Source organism: Haliaeetus albicilla, chromosome 7, assembly GCF_947461875.1.
Source record: "Haliaeetus albicilla chromosome 7, bHalAlb1.1, whole genome shotgun sequence".
Taxonomy (NCBI): domain Eukaryota; kingdom Metazoa; phylum Chordata; class Aves; order Accipitriformes; family Accipitridae; genus Haliaeetus; species Haliaeetus albicilla.
Window position 1 is genome coordinate 7,054,935 of NC_091489.1, and position 23,208 is coordinate 7,078,142.

At 45.1% G+C, this 23,208-nt stretch overlaps 1 protein-coding gene and 1 pseudogene across 1 annotated transcript; both read right to left on the reverse strand.

The window, feature by feature from the left end:
• Window positions 1-1,489: 1,489 nt before the first annotated feature.
• On the reverse strand, window positions 1,490-3,604 carry DAD1 (defender against cell death 1). Its single transcript, XM_069786858.1, has 3 exons — window positions 3,319-3,604; window positions 2,248-2,398; window positions 1,490-1,699 (listed from the first exon to the last, which is right to left on the reverse strand). Exons 1-2 carry the CDS (start codon window positions 3,557-3,559, stop codon window positions 2,268-2,270), a joined length of 372 nt encoding a protein of 123 aa, XP_069642959.1. The 5' UTR covers window positions 3,560-3,604; the 3' UTR covers window positions 1,490-1,699; window positions 2,248-2,267.
• Window positions 3,605-16,824: 13,220 nt separating this feature from the next.
• On the reverse strand, window positions 16,825-18,435 carry LOC104324240 (olfactory receptor 10A7-like; annotated as a pseudogene).
• Window positions 18,436-23,208: the final 4,773 nt, after the last annotated feature.

The following is a 23,208-nucleotide window of genomic DNA, read 5'->3' on the forward strand; positions in this document are numbered from 1 at the left end:
AAACTGTGGGGAGACCGAGTCACACAGACCCACAGGGAGGCACTCGCAGCTTGCACACAGCAGCAGGTGCAGTGGCAAAGGTGGGGGGGACCCTGAGCTGTTCCTCCTCCTGTGAAAGCACATGTCGCTGTCCGCCATGGGCCTGGCTCAGAGAGGGTCCCTCTTATGGGAAAGAAGAGCTCAGTGGCCCATTTACAATCCCTGCATGCTGCCGAGTCCCCTCAGTACAAAGCTGGTACCATTGTAAACAAATCCAGCTTGATGCCTGGGGCTGGAGGAGAGGGTGGTGTTAGAGCTGGCTTGAATTCCCTGTTCCTACCACAGACCCAGACAGCATCCTTTGAGACAGCCAAGACCCTGCTCCCTCATACCACATTCTTCAGAGGCTATGTTAGGCAAAAGACTTCCAAGCCCCGGGTTTCACACTTTTATGGCTTTAATGGCTGCAGCACAGCTGGAAATGCTAAAAGATGGTAAACAGGAGCCATAATCTAATGCTGAGGTTGAAGCTATCATACCCCATGTTTTATCTCTTGAGCACCAGCAGGCAAGCATTGCTTTGTCACATAGCCTCAACACACGTTACCTATCCAGCGTTTCACCCGCGGAACAAACTAGACAAGCATGAAGGAGGATCAGTACAAGGATGGAGCCTCATGCCTGAAGGTAACCCAGGTAAATTCTGCAGCCAAAGGTGTGGAGCAGCTAGCTGGAGTTAATATCTCATCCTGTGCCCACCATCAGATCACCACAGGGCTCTAATTTTCCATCAGGACAAAGAAGCATTTGGCCTCAATGCAGGGAGCTAGCCTGGGCTTGAGGAGGCAACAGCCAAGGGCCAAAGTTACTGAGTTTAAGCATTTCACAATGCTTTAAAGGGGGAAGGATTTTCAATAAGGTTAAGTCTGAGGGGTGACCTTCTCCCTGGACTCAGAACAGCTCAAGTGCAGATCTGTCCAAAGCACAGACACAGCTTGGCAGCCCCTTCCAACATCCTTGGGTTTATCACCACATCAGACTGAAGAAGAGCTAACACTGGTAGGGTGCCTGTACAACTACCAGGCCTTAGTGAGCCTCTAAGTCCAGCTGGGACATCTAGCTGTGCCCCACGTGCCTTTGAGGGATATCGAAGGGCCTGTAGGAATATGGGTACACCTGGGGATGTGCTGGAGGACACCGTCCACTTCCCTCCATTCATGACCACTAACCACAGCCTAAGCCAAATTTTCCACAGCTTTGAAGCCTGGGGGTAGGTTGGCAATAGTTTCCATAAGATAAAGGGGCAGGAAACAGGGAGATGAAAAGGGTAGATGACAACTGTGTTTCCATGACGACTTGTTTCCTGCTTCCTTCTGAAACTGGAGCACAGAAAAAAAGCCTGCTAGTTAGAAAGGGAGGGAGGGGGGTAAAAACAGGGAGTCATGCCTGAGAGGGAACTTGGGTGTCAGAAGAACCTCTGCATTTGTCACCAAGAGGGAAAAGACCACAGTACTATAAAGGGTTTTATTGACGGAAAGGATTACAGTAACTGTAATGAGGCAGCAGACCCCTCTATAGGACAGTAGAACCCTCCATAGGGCTGCCTATGGGGAAAAATCTTAAGCCCTGCATCCCCTTCCTCCACCAAGGAAGTAGGTCAGAGTCTGCTGGGGAACAGCATTTCCCAGTGCCAGGCTTTGGCATCAGAGCAATTCAAGACCTGGAAAAAGAGAAAGGCAACATGAGCAATGTTTCTGCGAAGGGAAATACCCCACAAGCTCAGATGATCTTGTGGCCCCCTTGCAACAGTAACAACAGGGCATGTCCTCCACTTTCCAGCACCAAACTTTCTCTGTCCCAAAGTCCCTCCTCTCATCTGCTGAGAAACTCCAGACTTGGACACCAGCCACACCATGGCCTCCAAAGTGACAACCCTCACAAACAGAGCCCAGGAGTTCCAGCTCCCAAAGCCCCTCTTGCAAAGAATGGGGTATTTCTCTCATAAGAGAGAAATGTGGATAGGTTTCTGTAACACTCCTAGTTAAACTGCCTTTTAAATGATAAAAGCCAAAAAATACATGCACGAAGCCAGAAAGCCATAAATCCTGTCTCAACCTAGAGGACAACAGCTTAACTGTACTTGGCCAAGACAAAGCTGGGAGCTAGGACTCCTGGATTCGCTATCTTTCTAGTTCTCTCCCAACTCCACAAAAGTACTGAAGTCACGTGAGCTGTGGTTGCCCCTTTTGTGACCCCACAGAACAGTACCTCACAGTCTCTTCTAGAGCTCAGCCAACAAAATTGATGACAACAAGATGGAGGATGGTGTTGGCAAAGAGGAAATCAGCAAAAGCCCGCTCCGGTGAAATGCCTTGGAACTCGCCTTTGTTCTGGGGGTTGATCTGGATCCGGAGGCAAACTGCATGGCAGAGAAAGAATGATTAGCGATCACAAAAGGAAGTCATGATGGGAAGCACAGTCTTCTTGGGGCAGTCCATCCCTGTCTGGGTCACTGTTCTACCAGGGTAGCACAAGAAAAGTTAACTCTGTCTTTATGAGCAGGACACTAGCAGGGGATTTGCACAGGGCTTTTACGCAAACAGCTCTCCCATAGCACTACACTACCAGGTGCGGCCAAGTGAGTCCAGAGGGGAACAGGCTTATAACAGGATGGGACTAACATAGAAATGGGGATATTTCTATGTCCTCCATTGGGTGTGTTGTGAAGGTCTGCACGGGAACAAGGTGGTTTTGGGGGCTTTTATGGGACAGCAACACCCTGAAGCTGTCAATGCTAGAGTTCGGGTTTCACCGTGGGACGGTTACTAAAGGGCACCAATACAAGACAGTGAAAGGAAGAGCTCCTTGACTGCCAGGGGGAAGCAAGGACACTCTAGGGCTGATAAAGAGCTGGGCTCTGTGGGGCATATGGGCAGGACCCCCACAGGTTCACAGCTGCTGTCGAGCATCCTGCTGCGGGGCAGGCTGGGCTGGCTGGGGCAGGAGCCTGGGGGTTCCTGGGAGCAGAACCGGGTGTTACGGGGCAAGGGAGGCGGCGATGGAGGTTGCTATGGGGACTCCCTGGCTGCTGGGGTAGGTTTGAGGGCTGCAGTGGGGGACTCCCTTGGGCTGCTGGGGAACGCCTGTGGCTGCTAAGGGAATCCTGCGGTTACTACAAGACATCTAGGCATTTCTAAGACAACTCTCCGATGTCCGGGGGCCTCTGCGCGTTGCTGGGAGTTCCGCGGTCGCTGCGGGAGGCTCAGGCTTTGCTACGGTTGCGAAGGGGATTCCAGGGAAAACCGCGCGGGGCCGGGGCGGGCGTGGCGGGGCACTGACCGCCGAGGATGAAGCTGCCGACGGCGGAGATGAAGCCGCTGAGGAAGGAGTTGAAGGGGAAGGTGCCGACGCCGAGGCAGTAGCCGAACTGGAGCGCCCCGGTGAGCAGCACGTAGAGAAGGTAGGCGTCCAGCACCTTGAGGCGGCTCGGCGTGCCGCTGCCGTACTCCGCCAGGAAGCGCCGCACCACCGAGCCCACCGAGCCCGCGGCCCCCGCGCCGGAGCCCGCCGCACCCGACATGGTCCCGCTGGCCAGGCTGAGGTGGCCGGAAGCAGCTCAAGCAAGCGCTTCCGGGGCACTGCGAGGCAGCGCAGGCGCACGCCGAACTCGCCGCCAGGTCAGTGGATGCTGCGCAGGCGCAGTTGCCTTGCCCGCGAAAGGGCGGGACTGGGAGGCGCCGCTGTACGCATGCGCATGCACCAGTGTCCCGAAAGGGGCGAGACGGACGGCGTTCTCAGCTGGCGCATGCGCTGAAGGATTTATGAGTCAGAGCTCCCGAAGCTTTCCAAGAGCCAATGAGAGCCAAGCGGCGCCTGTTGCTAGGCAGATTAGAGAGCGGCGCTTTCCAAGAGCCAATGAGAGCCAAGCGGCCCCTGTTGCTAGGCTCGTTAGAGAGCGGCTCCATCAGTAGCCGGTAGCATCTGGGCGAGGTGCGCGTCCACCCGCCGCGTCCCAGCCTGGGGCCCCGCGGGTCGGGGGCGGCCGCGGCCGCAGCGCCGGGTCTCGCTACCCGGGGGCAGCGCTCGCCCTGGTGCAGTGGGGCGGGGGGCCTGCCCGCGGGCAGAGTTTCGCCGTCCCTCGTGGGGAGCCGGCGAGCTGCCCGCCTGCACCTGCCCGTCACAGCTGGCTGCTGTGGGGCCGGCCTGCCCGAAAGGGCCCGTTTGGGGAAAACCAACACTGCTGGGAACGGCGGATCCTGCTGTGGCCTGAGGTGGCCCCCGCTGAGTGGGAGGGGAGAGGCTCGGGGTGTGAGTGTGCATGCGTGTGTTTGCTGACAGTTAACAGGAAGAGTGTCCAGATTCTTCCACAGGGTGCTGGAAGCCTGACTGTTGCGGCCCCCGTCTCAGAGCTGGGGAAAGGCAAAGCATTGTTTTCCTTCCTTTTAATTAAAAACTCTCACGGTGGTGAGCCTGAAGTGAGAGAAAAATGAGTGCTTCTTTTAAGGGTAGGGGGGAGGACTTTTGTTCAAGAGACCAGAAGCAGAGCTTTTCTACCCAGATCTTCCTTCTGTTTAAATCATTCCAAACCAGGGATGCTCTCGATGTGGAGAACTGATACTTCCAAACAGGCTCTGAAACGAAGGTGGGGCATTTTCCTATCTCCTGCCCTTTGGCAGAAGTGATATTTGTGTGTCACTTGAACTACATCATGGCATCAATCCTGTAGCCTGAATCTTGGAGACCTTGTCCCTTGTAACTTGTGTGCTTGCTCCATGTGGATGTCTTCTCCTTACTCACACTTGGGATAGGGATAGAAATACCCCCAAGAAACAACAGTTGTTTTTATGTGATAGAGAACGCACCCATCTGGGGAGTGGACAGGGGAAGTGTGTACACACTCCCTTCTTTGGTTTCAATTTGTGTACAGTGTTTCACCTTTGAAGTCCATGTTTGTAAGTGGTAGGGCTGAGCTGGGATGTTTACAGGTGCCCCATCCTTTGATCAATGCCTCCAGTGCCTCCTGAAGGAGCCTCAGCCTGTAGAAGAGACCTACATTTCTGAGGTCAGTTTCTGTGGTTAGGAGATGGGACTAACAGCATGATTTTGCTAGGACATAGTCTGGGAGGTTACCTGTCGTTCTTCTACAGGCTCTGGTATCCTGATGTGTTAAAGTCTCACCAGTCATAGAAGTAATTGGGACCTGAGCATGCATATTCCCCCAGGGTTTCTCTGCAGTGCCCATAAGGGGACTAGGGCCTTTTTCCCTTGATCATTGCCCATTTCTGTGGCATCTCTGGGAATAATCATTTGCCTGTGTCCCCTCTCTTTCCAGCACAGGAGCAAAGGCATGTGTGGGAATGGGTTCCACAGCCATGTCCCTTGCTTCTTCCCTCAAGTGGTAGCAACTGCTGCTTTTGTGGAGGTCCTCTGCATATTCACATCTATAGAGAACCATCAGAAACTGTAGGGTTTCTTCTTCACCTTACCAAAGCCAGACAGCTCTATGACACCACGTCCTGGGTGAAGATGGTGGCTGCAGTCTTGGGGCACTCCAACAATTTTGGTAGTGCTCGGGATTGCTGGGACCTGTGGGAATTTGCCATGCTGATGAGCAAAGAAAGACAGGTTGGAAGTCATCTCCTTTAATCAGAGAATGCCTACATTTGTTGTCTTCTCCATGGCCCTAAAGAACAGTGTTTTGGGAGGAAGATAACAATTGCTACCCCAGAGCTAAGCTGCACATAAAATACTGGTGAGCTATGGAATGGAGAGGTGAAATATAAAGTAGTGGACCTCCAAGTTCAAAAGGTGGTGATCAATACTGCAAAGTCCAACTGGCAGACAGTTATTAGTGCAATCCTTTGGGGACCAACATTATCTTATTAACAACCTGGATGGTGGGACAGAGTTCACTCTCAGCTAGTTTGTGGATGATACCAAGTTAGAAGGAGCAATTGATATACTGGAGGGCAAGGCTGCTATTGAGGCTGACCTTGACAGGCCAAGAAATGTATGAAAAGAAACACTACCAAGTTCAGTGAAGTTTAGACCAAAGTCCTGATCCTGATGTAGGATAACCTCATGGAACAGAAGAGTCTTGGAGCTGATTGGCCGGAAAGCAGCTTTGCAGAAAGAGACCTGGAGTTACTGTGAACAAGTGAACATGACTCAGTAAAGAAAGCATTTTTTGGCCGTCTTAAAAAGAGCATAGGTAGCAGGCCAAGGAAGGTGATTCTTCCCTGTGTTCAGCACTTGCACAACCCCTTCTGCAATACTGGGTTTAGTTTGGGTCTCCCCAGTATATGGTAGACTTTAGTATACTGGAACAAGTCAGAGAAGGCTTACGTGGGAACTTACTGTGACATTCAGCTACCTTTTGGTGGGGTACATAAAAGGCAGAGCTAGATTATTCTTGCAGGTGCACAAAGACAGAATGAGAACCAATGAGTGCAACATGAGAAATTTCAGTCAGATATTCAGAAAAGTTTTTTTCACAGTATATTAAACACTGGAACAAGGACCCTGAAAAATTCTTGAATATCTTGTAGATTTTCAGAACTGAACTGGACAAGGCCTTGAGCAGCTGCTCCAGTTTGGGCCTGCTTTCAGTGGGAGTTGAACCAGAGATCTCCAGAGGTCTCTTCCAGACTATATTACTCTGATTTATGATCATCTAATGATGCTACAAATGATGATTTTAAAAACACCCTACAAGGACCCTATAGTCAGGTACTCCTATTTTCTACACTTCTAACACCCTTGCAACTCCCACAGAGATTTTCTGCCCATTTTTCTGTAGTACCACTTCCTTTTGCTCCCCTTAAGCATCTCCTTGCCCACTAATAACATATAATGCAACTGAAAGTGTAATTGCATCTATGTATTGCATGTATTTGCCAGGTGATGGTAAGGCAAAGAGGTACAACAGAGCAGAGTAGCACAACCTTACCTCCATCAAGAGTTGAGTAACAGAGTGTAATGAGCCATGACAGACAGGACAGTGCAAACGAGCTGAGTGTAATGAGCCCTGGTCTGGATCATGTATTAACAAGTGGCAGAATAATACCTGAACCTGCTGGAAAGACATATCACAATATCATCTTGGATGGTTCCCACTCTTACATCAGAACTTCCTCATTACCAAACATCCTATGCTGTTGATTTATTACTAGCTCCAGGAACATCATCAAAGTAGAGAAAAACATGTTACAAATAAACAGATCGGCTATAGCTTGGAGTCCCCCTCTTTCTTCCTGTACAAATGGTTAATGGTAATTTTGTTTATTTCTTCTTGGTGCGTGGTGAAAGATTTCAACCCAACCTATAAATTGCTTCCCTCAGGAAGAGGGAAAGGATTAACAGTCAGAGTTTTGATTCCTGCAGAACTGAGATTTGCAGTAATGTCTGTTTGTCTTTTCCTCCTCTCACAGCCACAAAATGGGCTTGTTATGGTTTAACCCCAGCCAGCAACTGAGTACCACGCAGCTGCTTGCTTACTCCCCTCCACCCAGTGGGATGTGGGGCAGAATCGGGGAAAAAAAAGTAAAACTTGTGGTTTGAGATAAGAACAGTTTAATAGAACAGAACGGAAAAAAGATAATAATAATAATAATAATAATAATAAAGTGACAGTAATAACAGTAATAAAAGAATTGTAATATACAAACCAAGTCATGCACAATGCAATTGCTCACCGCTTGCCAACCAATGCCCAGTTAGTTTCCAAGCAGCGATCCCCCCCCAGGCCAACTCCCCCCCAGTTTGCATACTAGGCATGACATCATGTGGTATGGAATATTCTTTTGGCCAGTTTGGGTCAGCTGTCCTGGCTGTGTCCCCTCCCAGCTTCTTGTGCCCCTCCAGCCTTCTTTCTGGCTGGGCAGGAGAAGCTGAAAAATCCTTAACTTAGTATACACACTACTTAGCAACAACTGAAAACATCAGTGTGTAATCAACATCCTTATCATACTACATAAAAAATGTAACACTATACCAGGTACTAGAAAGAAAATTAACTCTATCCCAACTGAAACCAGGACAGGGCTGATTGAGATGAATGAGACCTAATTTAAGTAAGTGTCATGGTTTAACCCCAGCCAGCAACTAAGTACCACGCAGCTGCTCACTCACTGCTCCCCCCCCCCCCCCCCCAGTTGGATGGGGGAGAAAATCGGGAAAAGAAGTAAAACTTGTGGGTTGTGCGTGCAACAATGTTTAATTTAACAAGTAACACCAGCTCCCTGGCAGCTCGCTTTCTTGTTCTTCAGCCTTGTGCTCTTTTAGCTTCTGGAGGAACTCTTTAACAGAAAGAACCTGAAAAAAACAAACCAAGAAACCACAACCCAACCCAACTCAAACCAAAAAACCTCCAACCCCTAAAAACAAAAAGGAAGGAACAAAAGGAGAGAGAAGAGGGACAGAAAGAAGAGAAATTGATAGTTTTAATAACTATCAATGCATTAGAATAAAAAATACATTTCTTCTCATTATTTCCTTCAGTATCTGTTATACTTCCTAGGTATGGTATTTGTCGTCTTGTGTGGTGAAATGGTCACCCACCCAAGAATTCCTCTCTTTTCCTTTTTTTTTTTTTTTCCTGACTGAAGGTTTCTAAATTATAGCTTGTTTCTGTTGGCTGGAATATCACTTTCTGACCCTGCAGGTTTCAAAAAATATTGCCAAGTGAGATAAGCCATACCATTCAACATTTTCCTCAACATTTTTTCTGGATATTTCAGGCTTTTATCAAGTTCAGTGTCCACAAACACTCATCAATCTGTCCAGTTCTTAGAAAATGAATTTTCCAGTTTTCCACTGGTTGTATTAGTCTGGTATAGTCTAAGTCATCAAAACATCCTGCTGCAGTTCTCTGTGATGCTTTCCAAACCTAAGGACAGAATTTTGTTAAAAAATTTGCATAAGAGAAGATAAAAAAAAATACAGTAATCTCTCCCTGTGTCTAAAATGCCATAAGAAGCTCCACAATTCAATGTTGCCTGTCCATATCAAGGCCATTTGGAGTGCCAAAAATGGTGACAGCAGATCAGAAAATGGGAGTGCAGCTGGAATGGACTATTCATCAGGGAGGTATTCCCTACTCAGTCCTGTAACTAGGGACACTTAAGAACATTGGGGGATACCAAGAGTTCCAGAAGGACTTTGGGAAGGAACCACGTGACTCTGCGCCAGGAATCAGGACCATCTCTCCAACACCCAGGGAACTAGAGAGTACCAGAGGGCACCTGGCTGCCTACAGCAGGAAGCCTTTTCCATCTCATAACTATTGAGTCACAATCCCAAGGGTCATTCCAACAAAGACACTGCAGTGTCTTTGGTAGCATTTAGCAGTGGATGAGGACATCCAAATGCGCACATTTCGTGAGAGAATCTCCATGGCAGCCAGGGAATCTGAATTCACAAGGTCGTTAATGGGGATTTGGTCACTACCCTGACTGAGTTCAGGGAACAGTTCATCCAGCCAGATATTGTCTGCTTGGGCAGTGCTGAACAACTCTCAACTGCAGTGACTGTGTTTTGAAGCTGTCCCGTGACCAGAAGGGAAGTTTAGGTGCCCACACCACATAAGGCAAAGCCAGAGTGCCATTTTAGTCCCTAAACACATGTCTTCAACAATATTTTAGGGTATTGAAGACATCTGTGTGGGTCTGGCAGCTATAACATATGATCTGGAGGAAATGTGCCCTTCTGGAGTGGTAGCTGTAGGCCAAATGGGACAGCCATAGGCATTAAAATGTCACCAGATGACTCTCTCCAGGTACTTATATTGCTCCCAGCCTGGTGACTGAACAGCTTAACTACTAACAAGCTTGTTGGTTCTGCTCTCAGAAATTTCTTCATCTGAAAAAGAAGACTGACTTTGAAAAGGGAGAGTTGAAACTAGCTAATCCATTCTGGAGAAAACAGATGTAGAGTTAGGGGACACCAAATGATGTCAAAGCAAGAGCTGGCCACTCATCAGAATTCTAGGACACAGCCAAGAAACTCTTGAAGAAGTGCTGAAATGACAACAATGAAGGTGGCAATTCCATGCTCTTGCTCTCATTTTTAAAGAGAAGGCAAGTAAACGAATCAATGTCTTTTATTATTCCCATCAGGTATCCTTATTTTGTTTGCCTGTTTCCAAGCTGCTTCTTTCTCCAGCCCCATAAGACAGTGTCCCTTTGGGGGTTTTTCACCCTTATCTCCAATCCTTTGCTGCCATCTGAAGGCCAACAAGATTCAAAAGTGTTTCCCTGGTACTGCCTGAATCCTTTGCTTGACTATCCAGCTTTGGGGAGATGTCTGGGTGGTATTCTTAAAAAACCTTTTTGTAGCCCTAAACAAGACCTGAAACATATTCAGGAGACATAGCACTAACAGCATGCTGGCTTGCGCATCCCAAGGATATTCAAAATTCTCAAAACCTGTTGTAATTAGCCGGAAGGAGAGAAGGGAGGTGAACGAACGGGGGAAGGATCCCCCCTGACTTCGCCATGGATTGGGTGCAATTACCAATAAAATCGGATAGAGGGCGCCGGAAGTATGGAAATTATATCGCTGCTGCATCCAGATACCAGCTTAACCTCATGACCAGTGATGTAATCATTTCATAAGTCGACATTGCCCAGTATAGCAAAATTATAATCCTGATCCCTCTCCCAGAGGTGATAAACGTAACTGCAGGCAATACATAGTGCATATAAGAACTTACAAAATGCCACCATGTGAACAAATGAACCAACATCGTGACTAGCATCTATTTATCTAACATAAGAAATGCATATGACAAATTTGTTTCAACATGCTCTGGCCAGATCTGTTATCTCAAGCCTTCGTGCCCCATGCTGGGCACCAACTTTCCTCTTGCTTTCCTGTCTTTCCCACTCCATTTTTAAGACTGAGATTTTCACTTGTGTAAATAGGTGTAATTCAGGCAATGTCTTAATGATAGCTCTAGGATGAGGGTGAAAAAGAATTCTGCTCAGAAGTTGCTGCTGCAGTGGTAATTCCACACTCCTACCTAGGAGTATCCTGGAACACAAGGGTCTGTGCTCCTAAACTGTTAGCATGTTCCTGGGACTAGTAAACAGTTCAGGGAAACCACCAGGAACAAGTCAGGATTTAGCATGAGCCGAAGTCTACTACCAGCAGGCAATTTGGGTGGGGATTCTCAACTTTCGCAGCTAGGAGAGTGTGGTAGAATGGATGTGGCCAGACTATGTCAGCTAATCTCTGGGCCAGAAACCAGGCCCTAGCACATAGAATTTACTTTAAAAACTATATAGCTGAAGCAATTTAGCACGGTGATGGCTCAAAGTGCGTCCCTTGGTGCTGACTAAGTTGGAGAAGCAATTCACATTCTTAAGCACAGAAGTCTAGTGTAGTTCAAGTTTGTCCTCCCTACGTGACCGCCAGCCACTTGTCCAGAAGGTGGCTTCTGGAGGCCTTGCACCATAACTGAAAGCTCCATACACATGCTTGAGACACCTTAGGCTGCCTAAGTCTATACTAGACACTTGCGTTTTGACACCTGAATGGTTCCCTGACTGTCTCACCTGAACTCACTGTTTAAACTGAGGAGAAACATGAACCTCCAGTGTCTTTCCAGACAGCTGGTCCAGCTAGAGATATGTACGTTCTGATACGTAACAGAGAGGTGGTAGTGGTGGAGCTCAGGAAACCTGGGAGGTCTTTGAGAAGAGCATCCTCCCCAGTGCATGAACAGTTCATCCTGACACTCTGGAAAACGAGTATGCCTACCTGGAGATTGGCTTGCCTATGCAGGGAGCTCGTGACAGAGCTCCAGTGCAAAAAGGTGACACACAGGCTACAAAACTAAGGATTGGAGACACTGCCAGGGCATGTAGGGAAGGTGTTAGGAAAGGCAGGAAAGCTCACCTCTCGTTCAGCTTTGCAAGGGAAGTCGAGGGCACAAGAAGAACGTCTATCGCTGCATCAGTTGCAAAAGGATGAACAAGGAAAATGCGGGAAACTGTTTCAACAGTTATGGTGTGTGTAAAGGCGGCCAGCAGCGTCTGAATTTGCAAGACTTTCTGCGGTACTGATGGAGAACTGCAGAGGGAGCCAAATGATGCGGTCTCGTTCCTATTGTCTGGGGTTGCGGTCCCTGAAACAAAGAAGCCCGAGTCCCACCACAACACGGAGGGAGTTGGTGGATTTACTGGAGCCCAGGAGCGAATGAAGATTGCCTCGTTGTGGAGAGTCGGAACTTTGAATTCAGGAATGGAGTGAAAACTTACATGATTCACACCCTGGTTGCACCCCGTGCATCTAGAGGGACTCTGGAATGTCCAAATAAACATCAGCCACAGTGCAGCTGAAATATTATTGCTGCAAATCTAGACATGTAGCAGAGAAAAGGGTGCCTGATGAGTGGTGTGGCAAGGAATGTCTCACGGGCATGTGGAAAGAGCCATCTTCTGGAGGTGGTCCTCTCTCTCCAGGACTACAGCTAGAGCCGACATGACTACTTCAGACTTACGTATCATCTTTGTTGTACTATAGATTGAAAAGATAATTCTTAGGCCGGTTCTTGTGGTCTAGTTGTGACTAGAGCACTACAGCAGCCAGAATGGAATTAACTCTGTTTAGCTTCTGGAATTCATGCAAATCATTATGCACACCTCTGGGTTGCCTAGTACAGCTGTACAGAGCTCATTTCACATGTCCAAACATTTGAGGTGCCCTGGGGTACCTGAGCATTCTCATCAGGCTGCTGTCCTAAAAGCGGATTCGTTTACCCGGTGTGCAAGCCAATAACACACAGAGTCGAGGTATTTTCAAATTAATTTCATTGATGCACATGAATGGGTGCTTGTCTCAAGGCAGCACACACTTGTCTCAAAAATTCCCACGTTTATATACTTAAGGAATACCTATTCATTATTATTTCCCTAAATGATTGGTTCTTTCTTCTTCACCTGTCATGTATATTAGTGCACAGACTCTATCTTCTTCCTTCCTTGTCGTCTTTTGAGTAGGCAGTATCATTTGAGTAAGTGGTATCTTTTGAGTAGGTGGTCAATGAGGCAGTGGTCACGATCTCCCCCTTCTTTATATTACCTTTTACCTCCTAATTGTGCCTGTCAAAGACATCAGTGCAGGCCCTAAGAAACGAGCATTGGGTCCTACCTAATGACCTTTTACCTATTTCTTACTCTGTCTTGGCAGTTCCAAGCCGTTCTTCAAGGTTTGCTGATCAGACCACAATCCATTACCTTTTCTGACATAAGCATCCTACTTATTTACAGAGCCCCATTGTCTAGTAGTTACTTCCTAAACCCTAAATCATGTCTAGTTATTGTTTCTCTATTTTGAATATTAACTGATGGGGGCCGTACACAGGACTTTAGCAGCTCCCTGGTTATTTCAATCTTATGATACGTATTAATTGATAACAAGGCCACTAAAAATGATGTAGAAACTATAAGAAAACCACACGCTTCCGAATAGGCAGTTGGATGCCAGGTGGGGTACTCCAGGGCATCTCAAACTATTTGCAAGTCCATATTCTGCTTTTGTTATGAAGTAGACTTGAGGTTGTGCTCCAAAGGCGTGAACAAATGCTGATTCAGCGATGGTGACAGGGGATCAGGTGCGAGTGTTTGCTGTGAGTGTCAGGGAGCAGAACTTGGGAAGCAGAGGGGCAGTGCCAAGGAGTCCTTTGTTCAGTCTGGTTTATCTCCTTTGTGAGAATGAACATTGCTGGAATGTGTCCTCACATCAGTCATAAGGTGGACTGTTGTAGTTCCTTACTTGAAGCACGGTCAGAGTTTTGGCAAGAGTTAGTGGGATATAGGGACATCAAGAGAAGCCACTAAGCTCATGGTTTTGAGCTCATGGAGCAGAGAAGGTGATGTTCAAGGTTTAATGTAACAGAGGATGGGGGCTGAGGTGCAACATTTAAGCCTGTACGTGTTTGAACCCAGAGATGGCCCAGACTGAGGTGGAAGGAGGGAGTTGTTAGGATGGAGCCTGTCAGCAGGCTTGTGGTTCACGAATGTGTCAGCAGGGCATGTTGCAGTCACAGTGTCTTGGCTGATCATTAGAAGCGAAGAGCCTGGAGAGCAGGGCCTGTGCATCTGCCAGTGTCTTGGAAGAGCAGGTTTAGAGAGCGGGGTCCACGGCATTTCCTTGCCACATGCAGTGTGCGGGGATTGCGGACGGAAAGGACCACCTTCCTGGCACCTGGGGATTGCTGTTTGACTTCTGTAAGGGAAGTTTGGTACAGGAGAAGTCTATGGCTTTCTGTGCTGCCTGTAATCAAAGTCTGTGAATTTCTGCGCTAATGAGCCCTGGTGGGAACACATTGTCCAAGCACGTTTCTGGTCTCGCATCTCACACTGGGCTCCATTAAAACTCCAAGTAACTTTCTTGCTGCTTCTGCCTGTCATTCCTTCAAGGCAACTTGCCAGATTTTGCCACAGCTACAAAGTAATAGGGAAGTAGTACCACATTCCTCAAGGGGCTCATTAAACTGCGGACAGCCATAATGAGCTCTGTGTTTGGTTTTCTGCCACTCCCAGGAGAGCTGTAAGCATTGTGTAGCTAATTAGGGAGCTCCCAGGTGTGTTTCAATGGATACATGCAGCATAATTGTCATTTGTCATTTGTTTTAATTATGTATGACAAGAAGAATGGAAATGGAGAAAGTTTGAAAGGAAATTAGCCTGGCTTATAGCCTGGTGGGAATCAGGCAGAGAGGGGAAAAGTATCTTTGTGATCAAGCAACGAGTGGCCAGAGTCACACTTTGATTCACGTACTGGGAATAAGACAGTTCTTATTACAGTCTATTCTCTTGTCACTGCAGCCCACAGCGGTGTCAAAGGCTTCATTACCAAAGCCTTTGTCTGCTCTAATCAGCACTGTCTTTAACTGTTGTACTCACTATGTGCAGAAACAGGAGGAATGTTCATCACCGTTGCAAAAGAATTGCAAGGCCTTTTTTAATGAAAGAGAGAAAAAAATCTTAATTTAAAAAAAGTCATATCTTTTACTCTGGTCCCCTTGAACTCCAGTTTCCTCAGGATATGAACCCTGAAAAGAGCTGGCTCAATGGAGAGATGGACAGGTGATAGAAATTTTCAGAGGCAATTCGACTAAGTAATGTTTAAACAATAGAATGAACAGAAACAAATTGAGAAAACTGAATGCACATGCAGAAGAGAATGTCATTGGCTTGCCAGATAACTTAGCAGATGGACAGGACAACTGGTTACCAACCTGATTGGCTGGTTCAGGAGTTACAGAGTTAATGAGCTAGAGCTACAGATAGGAACATTCGCTTGGGATGGCTTTTTTTCTCTGAAGTTAGCACCATTTTTCAACATTTCCATGATGGGAACGTGGGAAGTTATAACAAAAGAAATTTCAAAGATGAACAGTGGATTCAGCTGGAATAGAGGGATGAATTTTTTTGGAAATGTCAAAGTAATTGTTGGAACTGTTCATTTAAAATTCATATACTGTTTATAGCCAAAAGAATGCTAAGAACCATTGTCAGCAAAACAGAAGAAAAATATAAACACGAACAAAACAATAGACAGATAGCAAAGAGGTAAATAGCAATATTTCTTACAGTTGAAAATATATGGATTGTAAAAAAAAATCTTTTGGCAAAGTGAGGTAGTATTTCCTTCTGAAGTTTATTACTTGTTTCTTGCTTTTATTATTAAAACATTCATAACATTTCACTTTTGTGTATCAGTACTTAATTCAGGGATGGACTAAAGTAGCTTTCTTCTTCAAGCCTTGCAAGTTCTGACCTTTTTAGAAAAGTGCACAAGACTTCAGCTGATGTTCTCAGCAGACTGACTTTTGAGAGAGCCTACATAGGCAGCTTGGACTTGAGGGTGTATTCTGAGTGAACTTAGTGGATTTAGCTGAACTCCACCAAAAGCCTTTCCTACAGTGGTTACATAATAGGATAGCCTGCTGTAATTGCAGTATAGCTAGTCATTCGCAGTCCTGCATGTGGAACAAAATAAGCTCCCTCCAGAGGACAGGCTGGAGGCCCGGTGAACAAGGTGTTGAGCATGTCCCAGTAGTGTGTACTTCAGAAGATGAAGGCAGATGGTATATTGCACAAAATAATTTGAAACTTCTTGCTTTATGCCGAAACGCCTCTTGTCGAATGTTGGGAGAGAACCAGGGACGTTGTATTTTCCATTTTCCATTTTTAGAAAACCAACCAATCCCCAAACTTCTAAAGCATGGATCTAAGGGTCTGCATTGTGGGCTATTTCTTGAAAGCCATTGCAGGTGTTTGACACTGCAGAGCTTACCTGCGTAGTGTTGGATGACTGTGTAGAGCAGAAAGAACAAAACCTGTTCCAATCTTATTCATGTTACCTCTTGAAAGGGATTCCTGGCATGATCTACTCTACAAACATGCTTCATCACACATAATGGTTACTTGGGAAGACAAACACCGTAACTCCAAACATCCCCCACTTCCTTCTTCTTTCCCCCAACTTTTATTGCTGAGCAAGATGTCATATGGTCTGGAATATCTCTCTGGTCAGCTGGGGTCAGCTGTCCTGGCCCTGTCCCCTCACAGCTCCTTGTGCATCCCCAGCCTACTTGCTGGCAGGGCAGCGTGAGAAGCAGAGAAGGCCTTGATGCTGTGTAAGCACTGCTCAGCAATAACGAAAACATCACTGTGTTATCAACGCTGTTTTGGTCACAAATCCAAAACAGAGCACCAAATGAGCCATTATGAAGAAAATTAACTCTATCCCAGCCAAAACCAATATAACGGGTCCTCTTGAGCCTTCTTTCCTTAGGACTGACAGTGATGGAGCAGCCATAAAGGCAACCCAGTGATAATGGAAAAACACTGACAGAGAAGGGTATCTGCTTGGCTGGGAGGCAAGGACACCCTTGATATGCACAGCTCGGAGCCCGAGATAAGCACAGAACCAGGAAACCGTAATAACAGACTGACCTTCTAGGAAAGCAGAAGTCAGCAACAACTGTTCCAGGAGCTGGTGACCCACTTCTGTATCTACACCACTTCTGCCTGCTTAGGAAATGGTGTAGATACACAAATTTCTGCCAAAAGCTCTCCTTAGTGCTTCCCTTATGTCACTTTTCCTGAGGCTGTAGATGGGACTGAGCATCAGTATAATGACTGTGTAGGAAAGAGACACAAGTTTTTTGTTATTTGGTGAGAGTCTTGACTTGGGATGTCAATGAATTAAACAGGTTGTACAGTAACAGAGAGTAACAGCCACAAGATGAGCAGCACATGTGGAGAACACCCTTTGCCTGCTTTCAGCCATGGGTATCTGCACAATGGTGTAGGTGACGTAGATGTAGGAGATAGTGATTAGGATAAATGGCAGCAACATGATAAGCAGAGTGGCAATGAACACCAGAAGCTAGAATATGTAGGTATTTAAGCACAACAATTTCAGTACAGGTGAGATGTCACAGAAGAAATTGTTGACTTTGACTTACAGAAAGGCATGCTGAATAGCCAACCAGTGAGCCCAACTGCTACACGGAATCCAGAAAGCCAAGCTACTGCTGACATTTGCCTACATGTCTTTTTGGTCATGATGATAGCATAGTGTAATGGGTGGTAAATTGCTACATATCGGTCATAAGCCATGATTTGCTAACAGGAAACACTCAGATGTGATAAAGAGTATGATCAAGTTCAATTGCAAAGCACAGCCTGTGAAAGAAGAGGTCTTCCTTTCTGACAACAAATTTATCAGCATTTTTGGCACAATATCTTAGCTGTAGCAGATCTCAGTCAAAGACTAATTCTTAAGAAAATAGTACATCGGTGTATGAAGGGCAAGGTCAACAGTTGCAATGAGGACAATGAAAATGTTTCCCATCATAGTGACTGTGAAGACCAAGAGAGCTACCACAAAGAGTAAGAGCTGGAGTTGGGCAAGACGAGTGAAACCCAGCAGGATGAAGTGAGTTACTCTTGTGATGTTTCCCAAATTCAGATCTTCCTCATTCTCTATCTGAAGAAAAAATAAATCCAGCAGTTTATTCCACTGTGATGATGTTGCAGATGAGTATCTTCAGAAATTGACAATGGAATGATAAAATAAGATGGGCTGATTGTAGTTCAAGTAGCTTTATAAGCCACCTCAACAGACTTAGGGAAATACCAGTATTTTTCAATTTGAAGGTCTATATATTAATCTGCAACCTGACACATACACATATTCAGAAGCACACACCCAAATACCCTTCCATATTTAAACCACTCACATAAACAATCACTCAGAGATACAGGCATGCAGTTTTATGTACGCACATGCAGTTACACAGAAACACAGGTGTGTTTATGCATCTGGATGCAGAATCCCCACTCTCCCTTCCATCCCCCTGATGCTTACACCTAGAGGTGCATCAACACACTCATTTCGAGAGCTGCAGAAGCAAATACACAATCCCTTCATGTTCATATCTATAGGAACAACCAAAGCAATACTATTGCTCAGCATGGGCAATAGCTTTCCCCTTAAGTAGTCCTAATGAAGGTATAGCTTAGTTGCACTCTATACAGGATGTAGGAAGAATATCTTTACATTGTCTTTTGCTTCCACTTTACTTTTAGCACAAAACAACACCCAATCTTTTGTTATGCTGAAGCTGCCAGTGTTGAATAATATTTTTCAGATAAAGTTCTGAACCACACCATGACATCAAAGGATATTTTGAGCTATGAGGTTGAGGAGGAAAGACAGAGAGATGGAGATCTCCACTCCTGGTATTTGCAAGACACCCTGATTTAAGCCACATGGTGAGGATATGCTAATCTTTACTGCATTTTTTTTTCCACCAACATTTTATTAGCATAAAAATAATGATACCTTTCTAAATTTCCACTGCCATTAAACTTGACTGGATTTTTTAAAATTTTTTTTATACTTATTTTTAAAGGAAGAAAGAAAAGGCTTCTCAGTTATTTGTAAATGGTTTCTAATATCTTTTTACCCTTTTTTTTCTTTCTCATAAGTTGTATGAGAGAAGGGGAAAAACTAAAATTAGATTTTTTTTTTCTTTTCATAAGACAGTTGAAAATGAAAGATGTTTTTATGTTTTAAAACAATGTTTTCATGAAGAAGGAAACTAGGAAAAGGCAAAAAATATGTAGAGAAATGTTGTAAATGCAGAAATGTAAAATGACATTTCACACTCCTATCTATTTTCCAAGAAAAACATAACACAGCTTTTCCTCATTCATTTTTGGTCTTGACAGAACTTACCACGTTAATTCATTTACCATTTCTTGGTGGATGAGTGTAGCCAGCATAGAACATCACCAGACTTTCAATGCGTCATACTCAAAGACTTTTATGAAATTGTATGAGAATTTCCCTGTTCATCTTTTATACATCCCTTGTTCTTGTGTTTCCACCTTCTCTGTAAACAAACCTGACTACACCTGAAAAGCTCTAGATTGTCCCATGTTTCATGTAATTTCTCTTAGGAAAAAACCTGTTATCTCCCTTCATCTAGCTGCTCTTAATCATTTGCATGATAACTCCCTTAGCACTTTTCCTAGAGGCATTTAAAATTGCGGTTGTGGGAGGATCTTAAGAGGATTGGGGGTTTTTTTTGACAATAAGAAAGTTGTATAAGGCCAAAGAATTATCCTGAGAGTAGAATATTAAGGAGAGAAAACACATCTAACTTCCTTTTTTTTGTCACTTATTTGCCATTCCAGAATGGTAAACATCTCATATAGGTCCTGTGTCTTATCCACCAAAGCTGTTCAAATGTCCCAGATGTCATAATGTGTCTAAACTGGCAATAGATATCTTTGTTAGGAAAATGAAACTTGCTGTACCTATCTAGATCGTATTTATAGGCAACAGAGTCACAATATAGGACTCAGTTTCTTGACTGACTGAACGGGCATACAAAGATATCCTATAGGCACTAATCAAAGTAGATGTCTCAGTGTGTGATTTACCTTCATAGAAAATGCCTCATGTTACCTATTTTCTGTATACGATGGATATCTATGCTGGTACATGTAGCTCTAAGAATTCTCCTTCAGGCTTCTTGAGGAGTGGTTCAGGTCATCATGGTTAGCATAAGCTGTTCTTGCAGGAACAGAAAAACTCCACACAAGACAGATAAAATGAGGATGAGCCTGTTCTCTAGGTCCAGACAGCTACATGGAACCTCACTGAATGTGGTGATTACCTGACTAACAAGCCCTTCCTGTAAAGACATGCTACCATAGAACAAGCAGAGGGATTTGACCTCCCATGAGATCAAGCAGGAAACAGAAGGTAAGGAGAGGTGGAGAAGAGAAAAGGAAGAGCAGTAAATGGAAGGCTATAGGGAGGAATGTCAGGGGGAATCATGACTGCACATCATCATCCCCCCTTACTCTTTCTTAGTTTTGTAGTCTAGACAGGCAAAGGACATGGCCATGGCACAAGTTTGGGAATGTTACAGCTTCTTTCCCCCAGGAGCATTAGGGATGTTCTGAACCACTCAGCTAGGGAAGAGCAATGGTTCTATGCAGTCATGCTTTGTTTACACTCAACACTTTTACACTGCTAGCCAGGGACAACAGCCTGTCTTGGGGGAAGGTGACAGCAGCAAAGTCCAATGACCTCACTATCACGAAGAAAAATGGGCTTGTAAAAAACCACAGTACCCTCATCCCTCTTTTCAATGGTGCTAAGTGATGTCTTTGCAAGGATAATATCATCTTTGAAGGACAGTGGCAATGAGCAGAATTCCCAAATGACTGGAAAAAGAAAAAAATTGCACCCATTTTCCAGATGGGCAAGAAGGAGAATACAGGAAACTACCTCATTCATTCTCCATCAAGACTATGGAGAAAATCTTCCTGGAAGCCCTATCTGGGCACAGAAATGACAAGAAAGTGATTGGGAACAGCCAGCATGGATCACTCAAGTGAAAATCATGCCTGAGTAGCCCACTTTGCTGAGAAAACACTTTGGAATTTCTTAAATTAGCCATTTTGTTTTGAAATGAAAAAAAAAAAAAAAAAACAAAACACAAAAAAAACCACAAAAACCCCAAACCCCCAAACCCAACAAAACTAAACAAGAAGAAAACCTATGGTTTCTTTGTGATCCTCACATGGAAACAGGCCACACTTTCTAGTCCAGAATGGCTCAGACTCATCCGACCTGTACTGTTAAGGATTAGAGAGTAAACTGTTCTCTTCTCCATGTGAGTGTTTCCTTAAGTGGCAGCTATTTAGCCCTCTGCAAATGGAAAACCAAGTTAAAAATAGCATCTAGACAGCTAACGTGAATAAGCAGCTAAGCACCACACAGCTGCTCATTCGCTTCCCTGGCTCAGAAGAATGGAGGAGAGAATTGGAAGGTAAAAGTGAGAAAACTCATGGGTTGAGATAAAGACAGTTTAATAGGTAAAGCAAAAGCTTCCCATGCAAGTAAAGCAAAATAAAGAATTCATTCACTACTGCCCATTGGCAGGCAGGTGTTTAGTCATTTCCAGGAAAGCAGGGCTTCATCACACATAATGGTTACTTGGGAAGACAAACACCGTAACTCCAAACATCCCCCACTTCCTTCTTCTTTCCCCCAACTTTTATTGCTGAGCAAGATGTCATATGGTCTGGAATATCTCTCTGGTCAGCTGGGGTCAGCTGTCCTGGCCCTGTCCCCTCACAGCTCCTTGTGCATCCCCAGCCTACTTGCTGGCAGGGCAGCGTGAGAAGCAGAGAAGGCCTTGATGCTGTGTAAGCACTGCTCAGCAATAACGAAAACATCACTGTGTTATCAACGCTGTTTTGGTCACAAATCCAAAACAGAGCACCAAATGAGCCATTATGAAGAAAATTAACTCTATCCCAGCCAAAACCAATATAACAGTGCAGACGAACAGAGGAGCAGTGCCCTCAAACAAAACAATTGGCAGTTCAGGCAAGTTCGGAGAACTCCTTTGCTTTGAGAGAGATTTTATTGAATCTGCATAAGAGACAAAGTGAGATCCATCATGTTAACAGTGCGTATGATCACAGTGAATAATCTGCTACAAGAGGATTGTTTTTCTGGTTGTACATAGGAAGATAACGGCATGTAAAGGCAAGGAATCACCCCAGGAAATTCTGTATATGGTCATTTCAGTAACTTTCTAGACTCCATTGACTCTTTACCTTGGGGAGGAACTTATGTACTTTGAGTGCCCGGTGCCTTTTAGATGACCTATAATGTATCCTTTGGCTTCCAGCTGCTGCTCCAGAAGGATGTGGTTCTTCTGTAAGTCCTATGTATGACAAGTCAGATTGAACAGGACCTCTGATTTTCTCTGATTCACTCCCACTTGCAGCATGGCCAACTTAGATCAGATTGCTTAAGGCCTAGTCCAAGCAAGCTTTGATTATCTCCAGTCATGGAGATTCCATCATCATATCTGCTAGCTTTGGACCGCTAAACTGATCTATGTGATAGAATGAAGTACAGACTGGAGAAAAAAATGAGTTTGTAGGTTAAGGGATGCACGTCAGGACCCATATATTGGTGTCTATGTGTAGGATAGGTGTTGAAGGAGCTGTTATTGTCATTGGTGTTCTTATGCTGGATTCACTGGACTAAACATAGGGTTCTAATGACATTTCTGGGTCTGTGGCATGATCGATATGACAAACAAAAAAGAAAAAAAAAGAAAAACAATCAAGATAATAATAGCAATAGCAATGAGAAGTAATATAATTGCTGGTCTGAGTGCTCAGCAATGCAGGGTGAAACAGAAAAGATAATAAAAGAGGCAAGTTTAAGGATGTGGAATCCATGCCAGGAGTCATTTCAGCTTACAGTGATAACTGATTGGAAGCGTTCTTGAAGCAGTAACTTGCATTACTGCATCTTATCCTGGTTTTAACGAAATACTTGGTTCTACTTTCTTCATACTCCTCTGTTAGGTACTTGTAGAAAGCAATAAGGTCCTCTTGAGCCTTCTTTCCTTAGGACTGACAGTGATGGAGCAGCCATAAAGGCAACCCAGTGATAATGGAAAAACACTGACAGAGAAGGGTATCTGCTTGGCTGGGAGGCAAGGACACCCTTGATATGCACAGCTCGGAGCCCGAGATAAGCACAGAACCAGGAAACCACAATAACAGACTGACCTTCTAGGAAAGCAGAAGTCAGCAACAACTGTTCCAGGAGCTGGTGTCCCATTTACGTATCTACACCAAAGATATAAAAGTAACTCACTAT

Bases quoted from the DNA above. Each gene is read 5' to 3' on its own strand.
- DAD1 (XM_069786858.1), bottom strand. From the start codon at position 3,559: ATGTCGGGTGCGGCGGGCTCCGGCGCGGGGGCCGCGGGCTCGGTGGGC. The intron at 2,399-3,318 runs GTCAGTGCCCCG...TCTGCCATGCAG, and splicing joins CGGCAGCTTCATCCTCGGCG to TTTGCCTCCGGATCCAGATC.